General features: G+C 51.8%; 1 protein-coding gene and 1 pseudogene across 1 annotated transcript; one reads left to right on the plus strand and one right to left on the minus strand.

Moving 5' to 3' along the window:
- Window positions 1–754: 754 nt before the first annotated feature.
- Window positions 755–3,647, plus strand: LOC149808788 (uncharacterized; annotated as a pseudogene).
- Window positions 3,648–15,736: 12,089 nt separating this feature from the next.
- Window positions 15,737–16,087, minus strand: LOC149808789 (succinate dehydrogenase assembly factor 3, mitochondrial-like). The gene has a single exon (XM_089995150.1). It carries the CDS (start codon window positions 16,085–16,087, stop codon window positions 15,737–15,739), a length of 351 nt encoding a protein of 116 aa, XP_089851276.1.
- Between the last annotated feature and the right edge of the window lie 4,141 nt (window positions 16,088–20,228).

Here is a 20,228-nt window from a genome sequence, read left to right on the forward strand (position 1 = left end):
CCAGCAGAGGGTGAAGCGATCCCAGAGCTCACCGGTGCATGTCCTTGTTGTGCGAGTGGGAGCAGTAGCTGCTGAGCGCGGTGACGGTTTGCAGCAGGAATGGAATGGGACTGGCAGCGGTGTTGTCAGCGATGTCGCAGGGGTGTGCAGCGCATGCAAGATAACGAGATGGACAAGTTGATGCTGGGTGTGGAGGCACCTGACCTCGAACAGTTCCTCCTGCGTTACATGCAGCCTGGGCCGGCCTGTTAAGATCGTCGGTGCTGTGAATCATTGGCCAGCAATGTATAGGTGCGACACCATTTCTGTGGCAACTGGTCCTAATTGAGGGTTGTCATGCGCCGATTGGTCTTAGGTCTGAGTCTTTGAACACCGTATGGGGTGAAAGCTCCTAAACCTATGACGATACGTTCCTGTAGGCTCCTATTCTATGACGATGACGGTGCCTCTTTCTACAACTCTCTACCGCATCCATGTGATTCGCAATTCAAGCAATACTTGGGAAGTAGTGCTACCAGTGCGTTTGACTTGGGGATGTAGGGGGAAAGTGTCCATAGATGCTCTACATGTGTGGGATTGGTGCTAGATGCTAGTGTCGAAGTGTCACTGTTGTTGTAGTTTCCATGTTGGATTGTAGAGAGCTCTTGAGCACTGTATGTGATGGGTCAGTTTCACGACCACGACACACACTCAGTGGCAGAATTTCATGGGTGGGCGATGGGAAACGACAGATGTGTGTCAAAGAATGACCAGAATGGCGTCGTGCGCCCTGAAGGGAGCGTCTGTTAGCCATCTCCCATGTGGACTTGCAAGACTCGTTGACTGCGGTTGGATTTGTTTACCTGCAATGTTGAAGCACTGCTGCAAAGGCCTACAATCCGTACGACCTATGTTGTCACGGCTAACCATCTGCATCCACATGACATCTTGCGACTCAACGAGGAGCCATGGAGCTGCCATTACCGCACGCGACATAGCACAGCACTGCAAGGGGTGTGTTTAATCAAAGGAGAGAAGCTAACGTTGGCCCAGGCTCATCACCTGCAACAACGCAACCACTTGATCGAATTGTGTATCCGTCAGCAACGAGCACAACTGAGCTCCTCTGGGTCAGTGAACGGGCTTCTTCAACGTCCAGGGGTCAAAGTGCATACGAATCCAAAATCCTTACGCACTTTATATGTCAAAGCTGCACACCTCAGCAGCTCGTTGCGTAGGCATGTCGGCGTAGGCCGTATATGACACTGTCAGTTAAGGTTTAACGACGGTGTCATATAATCTAGAACGATCTTGAACGCTGAAACGATCCCAACCAGAAGGGCGATATCGATGAGCAACGTCCAGGCCCAGCGATGAACACGTCAGTTTCAAGGTTATGACTCTGTCGGCCTCAGGCGTAAGCACCATATGTCTGCAATAATGGGCAGCATAAGCACCACATCTCACCTGGTGATTGGCCCACAGATGGAACCGAGACTATCTCCTGCAGAAGCTCAGCCACCGAACAGTCCCAATCGAGATCGGAGCGCACTACCTCGCAGACACCTGGTCTCAGGAGCTCATGACCTTCGGCGAGTTCTTGCACCGTCATGCTGGCCCACCCCTGATGCCTCCACCGAGTGCGACCTCAAGTGTCCAAGTGCAGCCACCGAAGCCTCCCCAGCATGGCGCTGACTCATCACGCGCGTACCTCGCACAGCATCCGCTCTTTGATCAGGTTCCTTCCTTGAAGCGCGACATCATGGTACGACCCCCCACGAGTTTTTCGCTCGTCTTCGATTGTGAGGGAATGCTCTTGGCGTTTAGCCAGACTTTCACTCATCTCGGCCAGGTTTTCCAGTACCTTACCACCTGCTTGAATTGCTTACATCACTCAGATATATGCAAACTGATTCCAATTAGTGCTTGGGCTGCCAATGCCCATGTAAATTTGGAAGCATTGTGAAACAACACATCAGTTTTTTGGCAGCACAGCCAGCCCAATAAGGCATCTCGGGTGATAGGCTGTGACAAACGGGCGAGATAGCTATGGCTGCCCTCATCCAAGTAGGTGTGAGATCCCAACCTACGTGGATGTAGCATCGTGGTTGCATGTACCACAGAGGAGGCACATTGCAGGAGCTTGGTATTGAGTTGTTCGCATCCTTGTTGTAGGTATGTGTGAGTTTTCGTTAGCCGCAGTGCAGCCAGGCTGTTTTAGAGCCTCACTGATGTAGCGACTGTTGTTCTCAGTACATCGTCGCGACTGATAACGGTCAACAAGCAAATGAACACTCCACCTGTGTGCCGTTCATCATCCCCTGGCAGGGTGCCCAAACGCTCGCAAACCTGCCAACCGCTTAGTGCGTCTGCAGACTCCAGAGTACTGCGCTTTGGGCGAGGGCGATGTCAAGAGCGTGCTAGCGTGGATCGGTGCGTGTCCTCCTCCTCTCTGCTGTGCAGGTCACTTTCATGCTGGACGCTGTCGTGGTGTATCTTTGCGCAGTGGCGCATGTTTTCTCCGCCATGCTTGTATGCGCCGACCTGATGGGTCGTGCACAGCCTCTGGGTCAGTGTTCCACGATCATCCATCAGGTGAGCACAATCATGCGCACATATCTCGAGGTAGTCCTGAGCACAGCCAAGCAGATGAAAATGCTTCGGCTCAGCCTGTGCAAATCTGATGCATGTAGAGCTCGGACGGTATTGTGACAAGTTAGATGGTCATCGTGCTCCAGGGTCAGGGGCTAGGGAGGTGAGGGTTTGGGTCTGTCAACCTTGCGGGGCCGGAACAACTCGTTTGCTTTTACATCGCTTCTTGCTACGCCTACACTGTGGCGAGTACACTACTCGTCTGTCAACAATGTGGCACAAGGCCTATGCAAACAAATCCACCTCCTCCCATCAATACCTGCCACACCTTCGTCAGCTTTTATCTGCCACAAACAGACAGCCACACGCTCTCCAACAGTTGCCCAACGTATGTCAGCACCTTGCAGGCCCGGCAGGCACCGTCACGCCGCTGCACACTGATCCACACCACAACTTTTTCGTGCAAGTCGTCGGCCGCAAGTACATCCGGCTATACTCCCCGGATTGCTCGGATCCGGCTCTACCCACACACCACTGGTCTCACCACCAACAGCAGCCAAGTGGACGTACTGCAGCCAGACCTCGAGCGCTTCCCGCTCTTCAGGATGCTCCATACATCTGGTTGGAGCTCGGCCCTGGGGAATCTGTCTATATCCCTCCTGGTGCGACGCCTCTGGGGTTGTGTGATTGCCTGAGTGCTGCTCGTTGATGTTTCAAACGATTTCCCAGGCTTCATGTTCATGCTGGGAACGGACAACCCCTTGAAGTGGCTGAAAATCCAAGGGCAGGAGTGTTCGAAACTTTGTTGAAGCACCGCTTGTGCCCGTGATGCTCTCAAAGTAATGGAATAATTTGATGTTAGTCGCCCAAAGCAGAACGCTGACGTGCTTATCTTTCGGGGCGCTATATCGTAGGGCAACAATTACCAATGTTTGCAGCACACCGACCTCAATACTCGACTTGCTCGACTGCGTGGTCGTCCCAGACGCTGAGCGGACGAATAGCTGCATGCAGGTTGGTGGCATTTCGTGCAATCCATATCGACGAGTGTCTCGGTTTCGTTCTGGTGGGCGTGACTTTTCAAGATCTGCAGCAGCCGTCTCAGTTCCTCACTATCTGAAGATAGAACACCCAGAATGCGGCATTCTCAGTGCCACCACCGAAGTGGGTGCTTGTGCCCTGGCTTTAGTCCGCTCCCAGCTGCTGCTGGCTCTGCAGTTGATGGCACATGGACAAACAAGCCATGTGAGTCCTGGGTGACTTCGCAGTTGATGACACACGGGTGTAACAGCTATGTGTGGCCTCACAGAGCTCCTGGTGTGGGCGAGGACCATCCTGGCTCTCTCCTTCTCACCCTGCACTCACCGTGCTTGATTGCAAGGGTAGGTGCCCACGGGCTTTCGAAATGCGACAAGTCAAGGGCCGAAGGCCTCGTCCGCTGCATTCGGAAATGGAACCGAGCAATTCCTCCTTGTAGCCAAGCTGGACCGTGATGACATGAGGAGATGACGGCTTTGATTGCGAGGGTGGCCGACTCCATCAGCATTTCTAGACGGGTCCTGTTCGGCTTCTCTGCCACTAGAACGACAGATGCAACTCTGCACAAGCTGTCAAGATGACTGGCAACTTAGTATGCTTATTTGTGCTGCACAATGGCAGTGCCTGCCGCGGCCACTTTAGCTTTACCACTTCAGAAGCCGGTCTCGAAATAATTGTGTACCCGCGTGTTCCGTAGATTAGTGGGCAGGTCTGCTCTGGTCTGTGTTGTGTTACTATCCAAGGCTCCGTTGCCGCATTGACATGCTCGTGAACTGGTCGTGTTTTTGTTGTCATGGAACAAATGCTACCGCAATGCATCGTCCGTATCATGGAAGTGAGCCGCACTCTCATTGGGTGACAATCCAGTCGCAGTGGTATAGAGCATGCAGGCGAGCCCTTGCGTTTTACCACAGGCTTGATACAACCGCCATGACTGTGCATGCTAATGCTAGTGTTCAGAAATTCAAGTTGTCCGCCCAACACACAGAGCTTGTAATACACTCCAAATGGCACGCAAAGGCAACACAGTGCTGTAGACCTCTAACAGTGCGACTTGTGCCTCCGCCATGGGGTCTTGACGGCGAGCAGCAAGCCTGCGCTGATAAGCATTGAAGATGGTAAGCTGCTTTTCACCACCTGTGAGATGCAGTGTCTGGCAAGACACTGCATCTCACAGGTGCAAGAGGAACACTTCGAAGCTTCATTTTGTCACGCCAATGCAATGCTGCTCAAAAGCGAACTTGACAAGCATTGAGCACCACCACCCATCAACACGGACAAGGAAGAATCACTGCATACCATTGTATCGCACACAGTCGTTGCATAAGATTGTATCGCACACAGCCTCATCAGGGCCATCGGAGCCTCAAAGGAAGGAAAGCAGCCCTAACTCAGCTCATTGACAGGCAGGTTACACTATGGTTTGGAGCTTCTGGAGCGCAAGCAATTCCACAACGGACCCTTCTCTACTTTGACGACTGCCAAGTGCAATTTCTCTGTCAGAGGCAGCATGGCTAATTCCAGAGCGAGTTATGGCTTGCACCAATGCTGGCAGATGGGGCAGGACGCCCTGGTGCCCAGCCACTGGTCGATGCAGCTCTGGTGGTAGAAGTGCTGGCACGGCAGCTGCCGAATCGCGGCACCCGTACCAAAGGGCTCCAGACAGATGACGCAGCGCGGCATCGATGCACAGTTCGGCGTAGCCAACTCCTCAAACAGCGAGGTGCCCCCCATGCCACCGATTTCGGACAGCGTTGCAGCTTTCCGCGAGTCGACCGCACAGTCCAGTCTGCAGAGCATCTCGTAATCGCTCGCCGTGAAGTCGCGGTCGTCAAACAGCAGCGACGCGGGGAATCCCAGCGAGACGCCGGCCATCACTTCTCTTGAAATGCTGTGGCGCCTCGAGAGGGACCTCCGAGGGGGGGAGCGAGCCATCACGTCTGCGGCCTCGTCCCACCCGACCTCATTGGTGAAGTCAAACGCGCCGCTGTCGTGGCCGAACATCGGCAGCACCGCGCTCCAGTTGTTCGCGCTTGTGATCTGGCTGCGCTGCCCAACATAACGGCGACGAGCACGATTGGATCGGCCATGAGGACGCCCAGCCCCCCCTCCGGCCTGGTGTTCGGCCAGGCACGAATCTTTCCTGGCATCCATGAGTTCCATCTCGGTGGCATTTGGGCTCTCTGGCAAGCCATGACCATGCAGCCAATCGGGCTGATGAGCCACGCGCTGGGCAAAGGGGACCCGGGCGAGCTCGTTCAGTGTGAGCCCTGGCTGGAGGGGGGAGGCGCTGCGGGGGAGCTGTGGGGTCACAACATCAGAGGCGGTGGCGAATCCCCTTGACGTGCGCAGCTTCATCCAGGCCTCATGGTCGGGGGCACTGTGGCAGTCTGACTCATCATGTGCAAGCTGACTCGCTGCAAAGGTGTCACCCCCTGCACACGGCAGGCGGCAACATGCGTCAGAACACCTTTCCATACCCAGTGCTAATCAACGAATGCCAACCCATCGCTGTTGACAGGGAAATATGATGCATTGCCGCGGGGCATCGTTTGCTTTGCAATGAGTGCGGAATGTTCTGTTGTTGTTCTGTTGTGGGCCCTGCATCGCTATTGCGGCACAACCTTCGTTAGTTGAAGGTCATCACAATTGCGGCGCGACTACAATCGTGCACAAGTAGACTAGTGGTGCAGCTGGTTCTGAAAGAATTGTGGTTCAGCCATGAGTCCAGCAGGCTCCAACCTCAACGGCAGACAGGCAGTTGTGTCTGACAAGTGGCAGCACATGGTCGACAGGAAAAACAACCATTCATTCGCAAAGAGTAGAGCAATCCGAGAGATCACAAGGTGAAGATGAGCTGGCACATCCCTGTAGATGGACGTGATTCCAATTGATTTATTCATGTTGTTCTTTAAAGCGCCAGTCGTCTCATCTTGAATACCATAGTGTCGCTAAATATTCAAACGAAATCGCAAAAAAATGGCCGTTTGCAAAATTTCCACCCTAAATCCCCAGTAAATTCTGGTCAAAAAATGGCGTTTTTTACAATCTAATTTTCGGGGTTACCATAGTAAATAATCCCAATTTATTGTACCTACGGTTGAATGGTTGCGGGATTCGGGCAAAGTTTGAATATTAGCGTGATTGAATAGTTAGCGGCGACACGGTAATAAATTTCATGGAAAAGTGGGGGCACACCTCGATCCCAACGGCTCCTGATGAGCACATCCACATCGTGATTGTTCCGCAGTCCCGCATCCACGGCGTGGCGCGGCATCCGCATTTTACGCCTCTCCTTGGTCGACCGTTGGCATGGTGCCGCTGACGAGACAGTGTGACAGGGTGGTGAGGAGGAGGATACGTTATGCACAGTAGCCTCGTTCATGTTGCTGCTCTGCATGAGAAACAGAACGGGTGATATATTTGCAAACTTTGCCGATGCGATGGTGTCGGGTGATGATTATGTTGGTATTGCTTCCTAGGTTGCTCTTGGAATGAGCATGCGGACGTGAAAGTGATCTGACGCGTCGTCCTCACCACGCCTGCCCTTTGCGGGTGCTGTGAGGTTATGCACCGGAGCAGGGCTGGTGAAAGATGAATGATGATTAATCAACAGAGAGATCAGCAGCCTTGTTGAATGTTCGGCACTGGTGGTAGGCAAGACATCTGTAGCGGACATTGCGCTCAAGAGGAAACTAACGCCAGTGCTCTCACCCAGCTTGCATCGCTGCAATCAGTCATTGTACATGCTTGTAACACATGAGACTGCAGGATGTACTGAGATGAGCATGCATATCTCAGAAACAGAATCTTCAACATGATTTGCTCATAAGTAAATTGCCGAATGTCGACCGTCGCAGGCATGACCAGGTGGTGCATTCCAGTAGCACCCTATTGGTACTGGCACAACACAAGCCTGATCTGTTGTCAAGACAGGCAAGTGAATGACATTGTCGAAGATTAAGGCATCATTGTTACCGTCATGCTAAGCAACCCTTCCTGGTTGGGCAGCCCCATTCCCCATGCTGACCCATGGTGATGCATGCCTTTGCCAGGCCGAACGGCTCCATGCAACGCTCGGCTGTATCACCACACACTTCACGTGCCATGACAACAATGCGACTCAAGTTTATGTCATCAAAACCAGCCTTGCGGCTGTGGAAACAACCTGCGGGACGGGGTATCGCTTTGAAGGTGCGCATTACCGCGGGGTTGCGCCCCCCGCAGTCGTGGAAGTGCAAATCTACTTCAACAAACAGCTCATGTCAAACCCGTATCATAAGGTCAACATTTCGTACCTTTCTCGCCCTGGTTCTGACAGGGCTCGGGTGATTGTCAATGATGGGAGCGTGGGAGGTCGAAATGGGGCTGAAGTCATGCGCAGAAATCATCTCTGCACGTCAACAGACATTTCCAACAAGTGCGATACGTGCTAGTCAACGCAGTGCTTGCGTTGCACAGGCGACGGGCGATTTCCATGGTCTACTTCCGCACCCAGTAAGACGCTGCATTGAAACCTGGCAAAGTAACGAACGTCATAACCATCCAGTGGATGCTGTGTATAAAATGGGATTCAGAAGGGCCCTTCCCGACCATGTAGGCACATCGCGGCCGCACACCGTACCATCGATGGGATGCGGGTGCTGGAGTTCGAAGCACACGTGGGGCGTTCCCATGAGTGTCCTGCAAACGCCAGTATGCGCAGGGGAGCGAACGTGAGTGCATATGAGAAAACATAATATCATATTGCATGTGAGAATGCGCGAGTGCAGCTGAAATAGCCCCAGAGCACAACGGCAGAGGTCATTACGCGGGCGTGTCGCTCGCCTCGGGCCATCAGCCTTGAGAGGTAACCTTGTGAATAGAGAGAATCAGTCTAGTTGGGCAATAAATCACTGAGTGACCTGAGTGCGTTTGCCAAAGGTGGGCCATCAAGCAACCAACCTCACGGCTGGAACGATGAAATTTGATGCCGGCAACAGGCACGCCCAGATGAACTCGAAGAATGAGCAAACATAATATGGTTAAACTTCCTAGTCAATATGAATGATCTATGGACTGATTATCGTGTGCGAGGCGCTGAATCTGAGCATAGGTTTGTGTACAAAGGCTGCACGCAATGCAACGACTTTCGGAAGGGTGTGCTCATGAGGACAACTCGATGCCAGGCAAGCTACGACAATATAACGGAACAGGAGCGTACCATCATCTGTAAAATCTGAACAGTCTATCGCATTGTGCACACATCGCCGCTTGGGCGACCCTCTCGTGCTGGTCGATGGGGTGGGCATGGTTTCCTGGATGTCAGGCGGTTACAGCAAACTCTGTCGATTCCAAGCCACGCAGCACTGTCACGAATCCCGCTCATAGAGCAAACTTTATCACAGGGGTGTACCTCCAGGCAGAGACCGGACAAGACAACGCAAGCGCGCGCAGAGTCGTGCAGTGGGCTTGCAACTTTCGCTTCACAAGGGCAAGTGTGTCGCACAACTACATTTGACGTTGAGGTCCAGCGCACTTAGGTCCCCCATGCGTCCAATATCTTGCAGGCGTCAGTGCTCCGCACTGAGCCCTGTGTGTAAGCGCGCATGACGACAGCATGGCACAGTCACAGACATCTGCCAGGCTATCTGATGTCATCAGTAATGTACGCTCTGCCATCCGGGCCGGCAACACCGCCCAAGTACGTGGACATTGACGTTGCGAATTGATGGGGAAATTTTTCATATGACCAGAAGCAAGGGTGTAGGTTTTGCCCGCCTCTCATGCGATGGTATATGCAATATTCCGGTCTGAGCAGGAAACTCAGAGAGGAAAAATGCATTTTTTGTTGCAGGCTGAGAAGCAGTCGCTTCTTTGTTTTCCTTTCCATGCACGTTGATCAGTGCCATACCGCAGGTACTTGTCTTCACGTGTGTGTGTGTGTATATGCAAACCCTATACGTTCACACAAAGCACCCTTGACAATCAGCTCTGCAGGCTGAGCGCAAAGTATGCAGGTCGATGCACATGACAAGGAAGAAGCCTATTCACATGGAATGCTTGACGATGAAGAGTTTCTCGCGCTCGGACGGTGTGCGGTTGTGGCCTCTGTGCTTGTTGAACACCCTGTTGGAAGCAGCCACGTGCGATATGCAACTGAAGCATACATCCTTCTTCACGCGCTGTGAAGTCTGCCATCGATGACATGTCTGTTCTAGTCCTGTAGCGCTGATGCCCGCTGCTTCTATGCATAAGCAACGTACGAGAACAGCATCAACCACTCGATGCATGCTTCATTTACATGAGCCTCGCGTATCTTTGTTTGGTGGTGACTTGCTTTGGGTGCAAAGAGCTAACCACCAAATGTCTCGAAACTGAGGTTTCCATACGTAGGCACGAAGTGGTCTTGCAAAAGGGCTGCAGCTCAGACAGAAAATGTCCCAGAACTGTTTTTTAATACCTGCTGCTAATTTTCTTGTTAATTGTGGCTGTCTGGGGTCATAGATAGCCTGTACACACGAAAATGTTCAGCATGGGCAGCGCACAGGATTCCTGATTCCATTTCTCCAAGTTCCATTTCTCTGGTAACGGAGAAACTGCTGAGTCTGATCGCAGTTCATCGATACTTTGAATGATGCTGTTGCCTCTCGTACCATTGGCAACGCCAACATGATGCATCTTGTCTTATGGGATGGAACAATGAATGATCTATTGGCAAATCCAAGACGATGCCTCTCATCGCAGCTCATGGTACCAAAAACGATGCAGGATAGCACACGCAATGCTCAGCTACAGCTTCCACGCCAAGGTGGAGCTGGAGCGATGGAAATGGAATTTCAGCCGGCTGAGTGAAAGGCACAAGGCCTTGCTGCCACATATGCCAGCCAAAATCGAAAGTGCGAGGACCGCAGTCGCCCAGAACGCGGCCTTCTTGAAAGCGGTTGTCGATGCTGGTGAGGAGCTCCTAGACATCGGCCCCTCTGCACGCGCTGCCAGAGCATATAGGAAACAATCACGGCATGCCCTGCCAGAGGACATTGGCAAGGTGAAGCGCCATAGCTTTTCTGTTCCTTGTTTTCAACCCATTTAGGTACCCTGCTGACCCAAGACACCAACAGTATGTGGCCCCGCTTATAACACAACTCATGTGATATATCACGGTGTAGAAAGGCCTTGGTGAGCACACTCTCCCAGCATTTCGCTCCGCTCTCATATTTGGCACATGTTATGAGACATGGAACATTGTATGAGTTCCATGTCTCGTACTCAGACATGACACTCCCTGTGAGACCTCCGTGGGGAATCATTCTTGTTACAGCAAAAGATCTGATTTCTGCTGGGCATGTTTCGGCTCTCTGCTCAGCGCAGGAGAGCTTCACGCTGAAAACAGCTGCATCAGTGCATCGCATTACACACTGGCAGACAGTTTGATTTCCCCCATCTGTGCAGGCGAAGATGATGAGGCCATCATCTTTGAGAAAGGTAGCTTGGCGTGCACAGGTGCTCCATATGTGAAGAAGAGCTGCCTCAAGATTGCGTCTCAACCCTGTGAAAGCAGTGTTTTGCCAGACTCTCTGATTTCCGGATCCAGATACCCGAAAATACATGATGATTCGGGACAAACATGGATGTCGGAACTCGCTCTGGCGAAGCACTGTGTGAAAGGTAGCCATATGTGCGCAGGTGCGCTACACGCTGAAGAACCTCGTACGCGACTGGAGCCAGGAAGGCTCGCGGGAGAGAGAGCAATCGTACGGGTGGATCTTGAACGCAGCTTGCACGTGCTTCCCGCACCGCGCCGCTGACTCGCCCCCCTCCGTCTTGGTTCCCGGCTCGGGTCTGGGGCGCCTCCCGGTGGAGTTTGCAGGCCGCGGCTTTGCTTCCGTCGGCAACGAATTCTCCTACTACATGCTGCTCACATCGAGCTTTCTGATGAACTGTTCCGACGAAGCTTTCTCGCTGACCGTGCACCCGTACGTCACGAACAGCTGCAACCAGTTCTCGGACGCGTCGCAGCTGCGAGGTGTGAAGCTTCCGGATCGTTCCCCTGCAGAGATCCTGGAGGGGTCGACCGGAACTCTGGGGGTTGTCGCTGGGGACTTTGTCGAGGTTTTCGCGATGCGTGAGCATGCCGAGGAGTTTGATGCTGTTGCGACTTGCTTCTTCATTGACACGGCTCACAACGTTCTTGAGTACATGGAGGTACGCGATGTGATCGTGTCCCTAACCCCCCTCCTTTCATGCCATGCCGCATAGTGCATTACGGACTGGAGGAAGTGGTGCATACCACTCTGTCTTTCAAAGCTGTCTGTCATACCAGCAGTTGCTCGCTTGTTGGAAGGATAGAAAGCATTGAGATTACAAAAGACATGGGATGTTTTTATGGAGGATGCAAGCGTCTGCATCTTGGAGCAGCTCATTGCAGTCATACTACTGTGACACGGTACACATATTGTACACCGGAGGGTGCACCGACAGCGATGTGTAGGCCCGAGCGACATTATTGCCAGCATGCCAAGTCAGTGGGTCGTCAACCCCATGAATGCTTCACTTTACTGGGCAAGTTCAGTGGCCGGACCCCTTCGTGGCAAGGCAGCTGCTCCGGGCTGCTCCGGGCTTTCATCGTAAGTGTGGCAGCCCATACACGCGCGTCAGACGCATAGCGCTGATCACGCCGTGTTTGAGCGCATTGTGGTGGAGAAGGGATTTAGCATGGGCTGATGAAATTGCTAAGAACCAATGACTGCATGAGGTGAGATGGTGGCCACGTGCGTACATTGCTCATGCGCGTGCAGGTCATTTACCACTGCCTCAAGCCAGGGGGATACTGGATCAACGCCGGCCCGTTACTGTACCACTGGAGCTGTCAAACGGAGCAGAATGGGGAGCCTGTGGCATCGCTGGAGCTGTCTGTGGAAGACGTGAAGCACGCTGCTGCCGAGATCGGGTTCGAAACTGTCGACAGCAGCGAGGCCTTGGCAGTGTACATGGGCGATTGTGGTGGCTTATACTCGACTAGCTACACCTGCGTGCGTTGGGTGATGCGGAAGGGAGATCACCGTAGTGTTGAACAGGCTGTTGAGACATCCTTGTAGAAAAGGTGTCTATGTAGAGTATCTGCCTAGGCATAGATATGTGTGTGTCCATTGACTGTCTTTTTCTATTAAGACCTACGTAAACCGCAAATCATCAGCATAGCTTGCGCTCAATCACTAAAGGCATCACACGTCCCAGCATGAGTGTGATGCAACGGTGTTGCTGCTAAGCTAGCTTCTATTTAAGGAGTGCACAACCTGTAACATAACATGGTTCAATCATCAAGCTCATGCTGAAGAGACCACTTGTCGATTGATGAATGAAAACGAGGAAGTCGCCAAAATCGAGGACGAGATATATCTTGTCACTTCGCAGAGACTGTGCGGCATAGAGTTTGGTGTGCACCCAGTTGTTCGTCCATCTCTCCATAAATCGATTCCATGAAACTAGCCACGCGCTTCAGGCACTCACTTCCGATATGTAGAATGATCCTGTCCACTTGCACGGCGAACGTGACCAAAAGTGACGTATCGGTCGGCTCATGTTGTCCGCTGCTGATGAGTCAGCCTATCTCTGAACACACTACGTTCAAGTGTTTCAAACTGAAAACACAACATTTCCGTGCCAAGTGCTATGGGGTCATCGACGTAAGCTGCATGAATGGATCAACTCCCTGCAGAACTAGTGTCTCGAGCGCATGATGCAGATGATCAACTGAGAAAGTCGATAGGGTGTACACAATTGTCAATGCACTCAATAGGTAGCTAATTGAATGCGCTTCTGTGCTTGCTTCTAGGATGCAAGTACACTTGGTCACCATGAACGCAACTCGTCCGTTGCAAGAAGCGCCCTTTCGTAGGTGTAGAGCTTCTGTGGTGACACGCCGTGAATCGTGTCGATGTCGTTCTCTGAATGACAAAGTTCAGTACTTTCGGCCACATAGTGCATCCGAAAGACACAATTCAGAGCAGGTGTGTTTTTGTGTCTGGAAGGGATGAAAGTTGGTATGCTTTGGTCGGTTACGGAACTGGCACTGGTGTCGGAATCGGGTTGCTGTGCGCAAAGTATGGCACAGACATACAAACCAACTGAAGTTAATGTTTGCGCAGTGTGTCAATCGCTATTTCAAAGAAGTCTGGAACAACTGCGAGACTGACGTGCTCGATGACATCGCACACGACGACCTCCTTATGACGGACAAGTGTTGGTATGTCCCAGCAATCCACTCTGTCATCCCTCTACGACAATCAAGAACCTTATCAACTCCATGATTTTTTATTCACCTGCGTGTACGGCGCATTGATGTGAGAGCGCAGGCAGGTCTGCATGTTCAACGACGCAACTTGTTTCGGGCCTGGTTGCCGTCCACTTCGATGAAGTTTAATGCTCAGGGAAAATGTAATCCTTGCAATACGCGAAGAAAATCAATTTCATTGTGTTGGGTAAGGCACGGGGCTTTCAACGCATCTTTTCTTGCTGAATGGGACTTGAGGACATTCCTTGTGTGACAGGGGCGGAGCAGCCCCTGATTAACCGAGGCCTTACAACATCTAGGCAGGAAGTGAGAGTGAAGAATACATTCACAAAACTATCTCCATGAATGATGCTGGAGTATTACATCATGTGCTGTCAGAAATTGCCGAAGCCACCCGTGCTCCCAAGGCAGTAGCCCAATCGTCCTGCGCTCCGTGCATTGTGATGCCAGCCAATCCACACCTGACAGGCCGTGTTCAGCAGCCAGGAAAGCATCGGCTACACGACTTCCTCCTGATGCCAGTTTTGCTAACCTAGGTGCAGCTTCCTCCTGCTTCCTTGCTGGCTCATACTCTCCTCCTGAACGTCAAGTGGATGGCTGATATGTTAAATAAATAAGTCAGGTCACGCCATGTCCTCTATGCCATGAAACACAGCGAGGTGGACGTACCCAGGGGGCTTTGGCTTAGGCTCAGGTTGTATGGTTTGGTCTGGGTTGACAGCTGCGACTGCGGTTTATGACGAAGAGGTCAGGAAGCTCGTACCCAAGCACTGAAACGGGGTCAATTGCATGCCTGATCTCCTGAGATGTGTTTGCTCTTCTGATATGCAGGTGGGACGAGGCATACAGCGGCAAGGCGCGGTGTGTCAGAGTTATTCGCGAGTACCTTACCGGCTTCCAGGCAATGCACTACATTGTCGACCATTTGCTAGCAGCGGAAGATGGGTCCGTTGCGATGGCTCAGTGGCGGGCCTCTGCATACCACTTGGGATCCTTCGTGGGGCGGCCAGGCAATGGCGATGTGTTGGAGATATCGGGGATGACTGCTTTCCAGTTTGTAGATCGCAAGATCACCCGGATAGACACGTTTAGGGAGAGCCTAACCCCAGATAGAACAGGCGTGGGCATTGACCCGTACGCTTTGTGAGTTGGCTTGAGTTCCTGATTATTGCATAATCGTTAATTGCTCCTTTGATGGTAAGCGCACTGAATTGTTTGTGTGCGCCATTCAAGTCTTTCTGGCAATTGCCACAACAAGGCAGTACGTACTTAAGTAATACACTGACAGGCATTGCCACAGAACAGGCCCTTGTCTGCACTTCCTGCTGATAGGATTTTCCATGGCCATGCTTTTATGCCACTGGCCATGGGCCGAGGATGGCACACTGGCGATCAACCCCTCGTGTTCGCCTGTGGGATATGATCACTCTGCAGTTGAAACCTAGACGTGCACTAAAACACGGTATACTTTAGCCCCAATAATTGTTTTCTGCAAGCCGGAGCCGAAATCTCAATGTTCACCCACCTCGGTCTCGATGCTGACCTTCGATGTTGTAATGGACTTCCAGAGGCCTCCTATTCAAAGAGACAATCACGTAATCCACCAGAAGCACAGAAATCTTTCCAAGACACTGAACACGGTTTACCTGGCCAGAAGGGAAACGTGTGTCACATACAAGGGCCACACGGGCCATAGCATGATAGAAGTGCAAAATGAAAGGCAGATCACATACTCACTAAACACTTGCCACCTCCTCGAAAGCATCAGCCATAGAAAGGCAATTGCGTTTACACTGTAAATAAACTACACATTCCATATCTCGGTCTTCAGAAAACTGCGGTTGCGCCACAGAATCACTTGGCTTTTGCGTTGAAAGCATCATCAATCATTTGTGACCGCAGCTTTTGCGCCTCCTCGTACAGATTTGCCATCTTTGACTGCTGTTCTGGGTTCATCTGGTCAAGCACGGCATCCACTCCTCCCTCGTCTTGATTACCCCCATCGCTTGACAAGAGCTGATGGTAACGCAGCCATTGATAGGTGAACTGTTGCCACTGTTCAGGGGTCGTCTTGCCATGAATATGCGCAGAAAACTCAGACCTTACGTACTTGTTTCCCATCTCCCTCATGGGCGCAGGCAGCTTGAGATCGTGGATCTTGAGGATTGCACGGTAGAGCTGGGTTAGGGTGCCTGATGTAGCCATCGTATATATGACCTACTTCTTTTCACCGCCTGTCAACACGTTCATCTGTTGGTTCTCAGACTCCACGACTTGTTGCTCCCTGTCCATAGAGATGATCAATGGAACGATCAGGACGATAAAGGTCGTGCTGGCAGTCCAAGCTGCCTTTCTCGTGCCAGCGTACCAACCGTTCAAGAACCAGGCAGTGTTTTCATAAACGTGTGATAAATTGAGAGAAGGCATGTCGAGCCTTTAAGGGCTGCAAATTTGCACGCACGGGAAAATAAACGATTCTGCCAGTATGCTAGCCTGCGGCAAATTTAAACTACCAACGAAGCCGTTCCAAACGGCATGTCATGCACGAATCGATATCATGCAGTAACGAGGCAGCCAGTGCCACCGCCACTAAGGTAATTGTGGCTAACAGGGGCTTCGAGTGAGTCATATTCGTGAGGACTCACCCTACCTGGCAAGCACCCGTCATGGTTCGCTGCTTCTCGTTCATAATTCTTGACAGGAACCTTGGCTATCAAGGCATTCGAAGACACATCGCGGTGCTGTTCCTCTGCTTGCGAGATTGCGACAGCGCCCTTCCCTCCCATTGGGGATCCCGAGGTCGTGAACTCGACACGACAATGTTGAGAGTTGCAACGCAGTGGCATCCACAAATTCGAAATCGTCTGAGTGCTTCACAATGCATTAGTGCGTCTCACTAAACCACCCTGTTCATGGTAGTGTTCCCATCACCAATGGCATTGGAGCAGCCGAGCGTATTTGAAACCCTGGCGAGGGGTCTTAAGTTTGCAGACTGGCACCAGCGGACATGCTGCACGTGCATTCAACATAGCATCATATCACGCTCTCAAGTTTGCAGCAGGTCGTGTTTTGTTCTGTGCACGTTAGGATAGGTCAGCACAAAGGCGATACGTTCTCATCAACAAGAAAGGAAAAGCACGTCCATCACAGCCTTGCACCAAAGATAACATTTGCATCGCATTTCCTGTGTGCTATGATGCTGAGTGCAATTGTCTGCACAGACCAGATTGCGCACACTTGTTCAATGACCGGCAGTTCCCATGATGCACACTTCACGTGCTCAATCATCCATCTTTCAGCTGCACATTTTCATGTCTTACGATGTACAGGTCAGGGCATGGCTGGGGCGGTTGAGAGCCCATCCCATGGGTGGATAGCGAGAGTAGAATTAGCAGGCGCAAGCCAAGCACCTCTTCAAGGCAAAACCTTTGGAGTGAAGGATCTGTTTCAGGTGTGTTCCTGCCTGCCGATGCTTCTGCAACCACATATGCTTCTTTATGCTGTATGTTGCTTGTGTGATCTTCATTGCCTTCAGCCGCTGTGCAAACTCATCTCTCTCCAGCAAATTGCACATTGTTGGCTCATGCTGCTATCTTGCTAAGACTGCTTTGCCGCAACGCGCATCTGCCACTTGAGCTGCGCCAACTGAAGATGATGTGTCTTTTTACAACACTACCGCATCCACCTGTGCATTGGCAACTCCAACAACAAATGGTTCAAAACGCAGGCTCACAGGTTCCTCACCACAACACAAATCACTTCCTCCATTGCAACTACTCTTTTTTACATATCTCCAGGAGCACTTTGTGACTCTGTTCCGGCCTTGGTATGCATTGCCATCCATGACGGTAGCCCTGATTTCCGAGCAGTACTTGAAGTACCAAATGTCCATGTGGATGTGGTAGCATCAAAATAGGAAATACATCATCCAAGGTGCCTGTGGTCGAAGTACCAATGAGCATGATGGCTTGATACCCAATGACTCCGTTCATGTCTATTCATTTTAGCCCAGTCTCTGTATCGCGTGATTCTTCGACGCAGACCCGTTATCCAGAACATCCACCAATGTTCAGCACACCATCCTCAGGCATGGCATTCTGTAGGATGGAGTACCTCTGGCAAGCGCCGATAACCAACACACCAGCTGTGCATACAGGTGGAAGGGCACTCCAACGCGTGTGGAAATCCGACATGGAAGCGGACTCACGAGGCTGCCCACACCACTGCAGGCTGTGTGCAATGCCTCTTGGATGAAGGCGCTTCGATGCTGGGCCTCACGCACATGGACGAGTTAGCGTATAGCCTTAATGGCGAGAACGTCCACTACGGTACCCCTGTCAACCGGGCAGCTCCTGAGCGAGTGCCGGGTGGTTCCAGCTCGGGCTCTGCGGTGCTGCCCTCTATGCCCCTGCATGGTCGAACGGTTGCCCTCGTTTGTCCAGTTTTCAAGTACAGTCGATCCTGGCTATACCGAACCCATTTGTGCCCCAGAAAAAGGTTTGGTATATCCAGAGGTTTGGTATAAAGGGGTGCAGTTCAGTGGAAAACATCAGGGTGGATCCGTTGCCATGGGGTTTGGTATATCAGAGGTTTGGTATAGCTGGGGTTTGGTATAGCCAGGGTCGACTGTAGTTCTTAGAGTTGCCAATGTCCATGTGGATGCGGTAGTGTTGTAAAAAGGTACATCGTCAGGCTTCCCATAATGGGCGGGCAAATGGTAGTTGGGTGGTGCTGCATGCCTTGTGTGCACGCCTCGCCATGCTGAAGTGGACTTTGATGAGATGATGCATGGATGGCTGTTGATATATGAGCGTTCTCGTCGGAAGCCACTGCCGCGTGGCCTCGGTGTGCACAAATTCCCTGGGTGCTTCATGGGCAGATTCTACTGCATGGATGGTTGTTGCTGCATGGATGCCTGCTGTTGTTTCCACGAGGGCTCTGGACGCAAGTACGCATACTCATCAAAGACACCTTGCGAAGCTGCGATCAATTTGTGCACAAGCGGGGATGTACACTTGATAGTCACTTAGCAATCAATAGTGCATACTGGTAAGCCGGTCATTTGCCAGTCATATTCCCAAGTGGCACTTGGAGTTGCCATTGTCCATGTGTATGCGGCGGTGTTGTAAAATGATACATCACCAAATGAGCATTTGCAGGCGGTGGTAGGCTGGGGCGAAGCGGACTTTGCCCTTGGCAGCGACACGGCTGGCTCGGTGCGCATCCCGGCCTCGTACAACGGCCTCTTTGGCTTCCGTCCCACTCACGGTCGCATCTCCCTCGCGGAGGCCATGCCACTGGCTCCATCTTTTGACACCTGTGGATGGTGCGATTACTGCAAAACAGCTTTGTTCTTCTTCATTTAATGACAACTTGTTACTTCCGACTCGTGCAAGTTGTCATGCCTCTGCCGCCCCAACCTAGAGTGCAGGCTTGCATGATGATGGTTTGTCCTTTATAGCCCCTCTAGATGGTTTAGTAGGTGTTGCCACGCTTCTTAGTGGAAAGTGGAACCACGTCAGTGCCACATCTACAAGGACTTAGGTAACTCGAAATTTTGCTCGAGCCATGTCAAGCATGACAGAGCATACACAACGCAAATACAGCGCAACTCTTTCATTTCAATTGAAGACTTAGATGAGCTTCCAGCTGGGGGCCCTTGTCGGGTCAACGGTTGAGAAATGCATTTGAGGAGTGTGCCTGACTCTCAACATGACACCCCCCTCCAACTCTGTCATACACCTTGATGCATACGTGTTGCGGTGTAATGCGTGCCCTGCTACGTATGGAAAGCCCCCTGAATATGCTTCACAAACTGCTCTCAAAGCTGATATGTGTACAAGCTGGTCGCAGGTTTGCAAGGGATGCCAAGACGCTCCGCGATGTTGGTAGGGCTCTCCTGCAGGGCAGCGACGGCAGCGGAGCTGCTTTGACACGCTGGTTGGTGGCACAGGATGCCTTTGCTAGTGCCCCACAGGCTGCAGATGCAATTTTCCAGGTCATGAGCGCTGACCTGGAGGCAGTCAAAGCCGTGTTGGGCCCTCCCAATCAGGTCAACATCTGTGAGGTGCGGTGCTGTTGCAAACGTTTCATCTTAGATAGCAGGGCGTTCTCCATGTAAGACGACGATTGTAGCCTAAACAACACTTATTCTCTGGAGTAGAACTGACCCAACGGCCCCATGGGAGTCGGACTTGCTGGAATGTTTGCGGACGACGGCCATGGGTGTCTAATATGAGGTATTATAGTCCTGATGTAAGAGCCTCGATAACAACGCATCAATGCAAATGAGCGATATTTTGTGTCCCACAGCTGCATCGTACATGTCACATTTGTGTTGTCAATT

This window comes from Nuphar pumila, unplaced genomic scaffold (assembly GCF_984573655.1).
Source record: "Nuphar pumila unplaced genomic scaffold, dmNupPumi1.hap1.1 HAP1_SCAFFOLD_2211, whole genome shotgun sequence".
Lineage (NCBI taxonomy): Eukaryota > Viridiplantae > Streptophyta > Magnoliopsida > Nymphaeales > Nymphaeaceae > Nuphar > Nuphar pumila.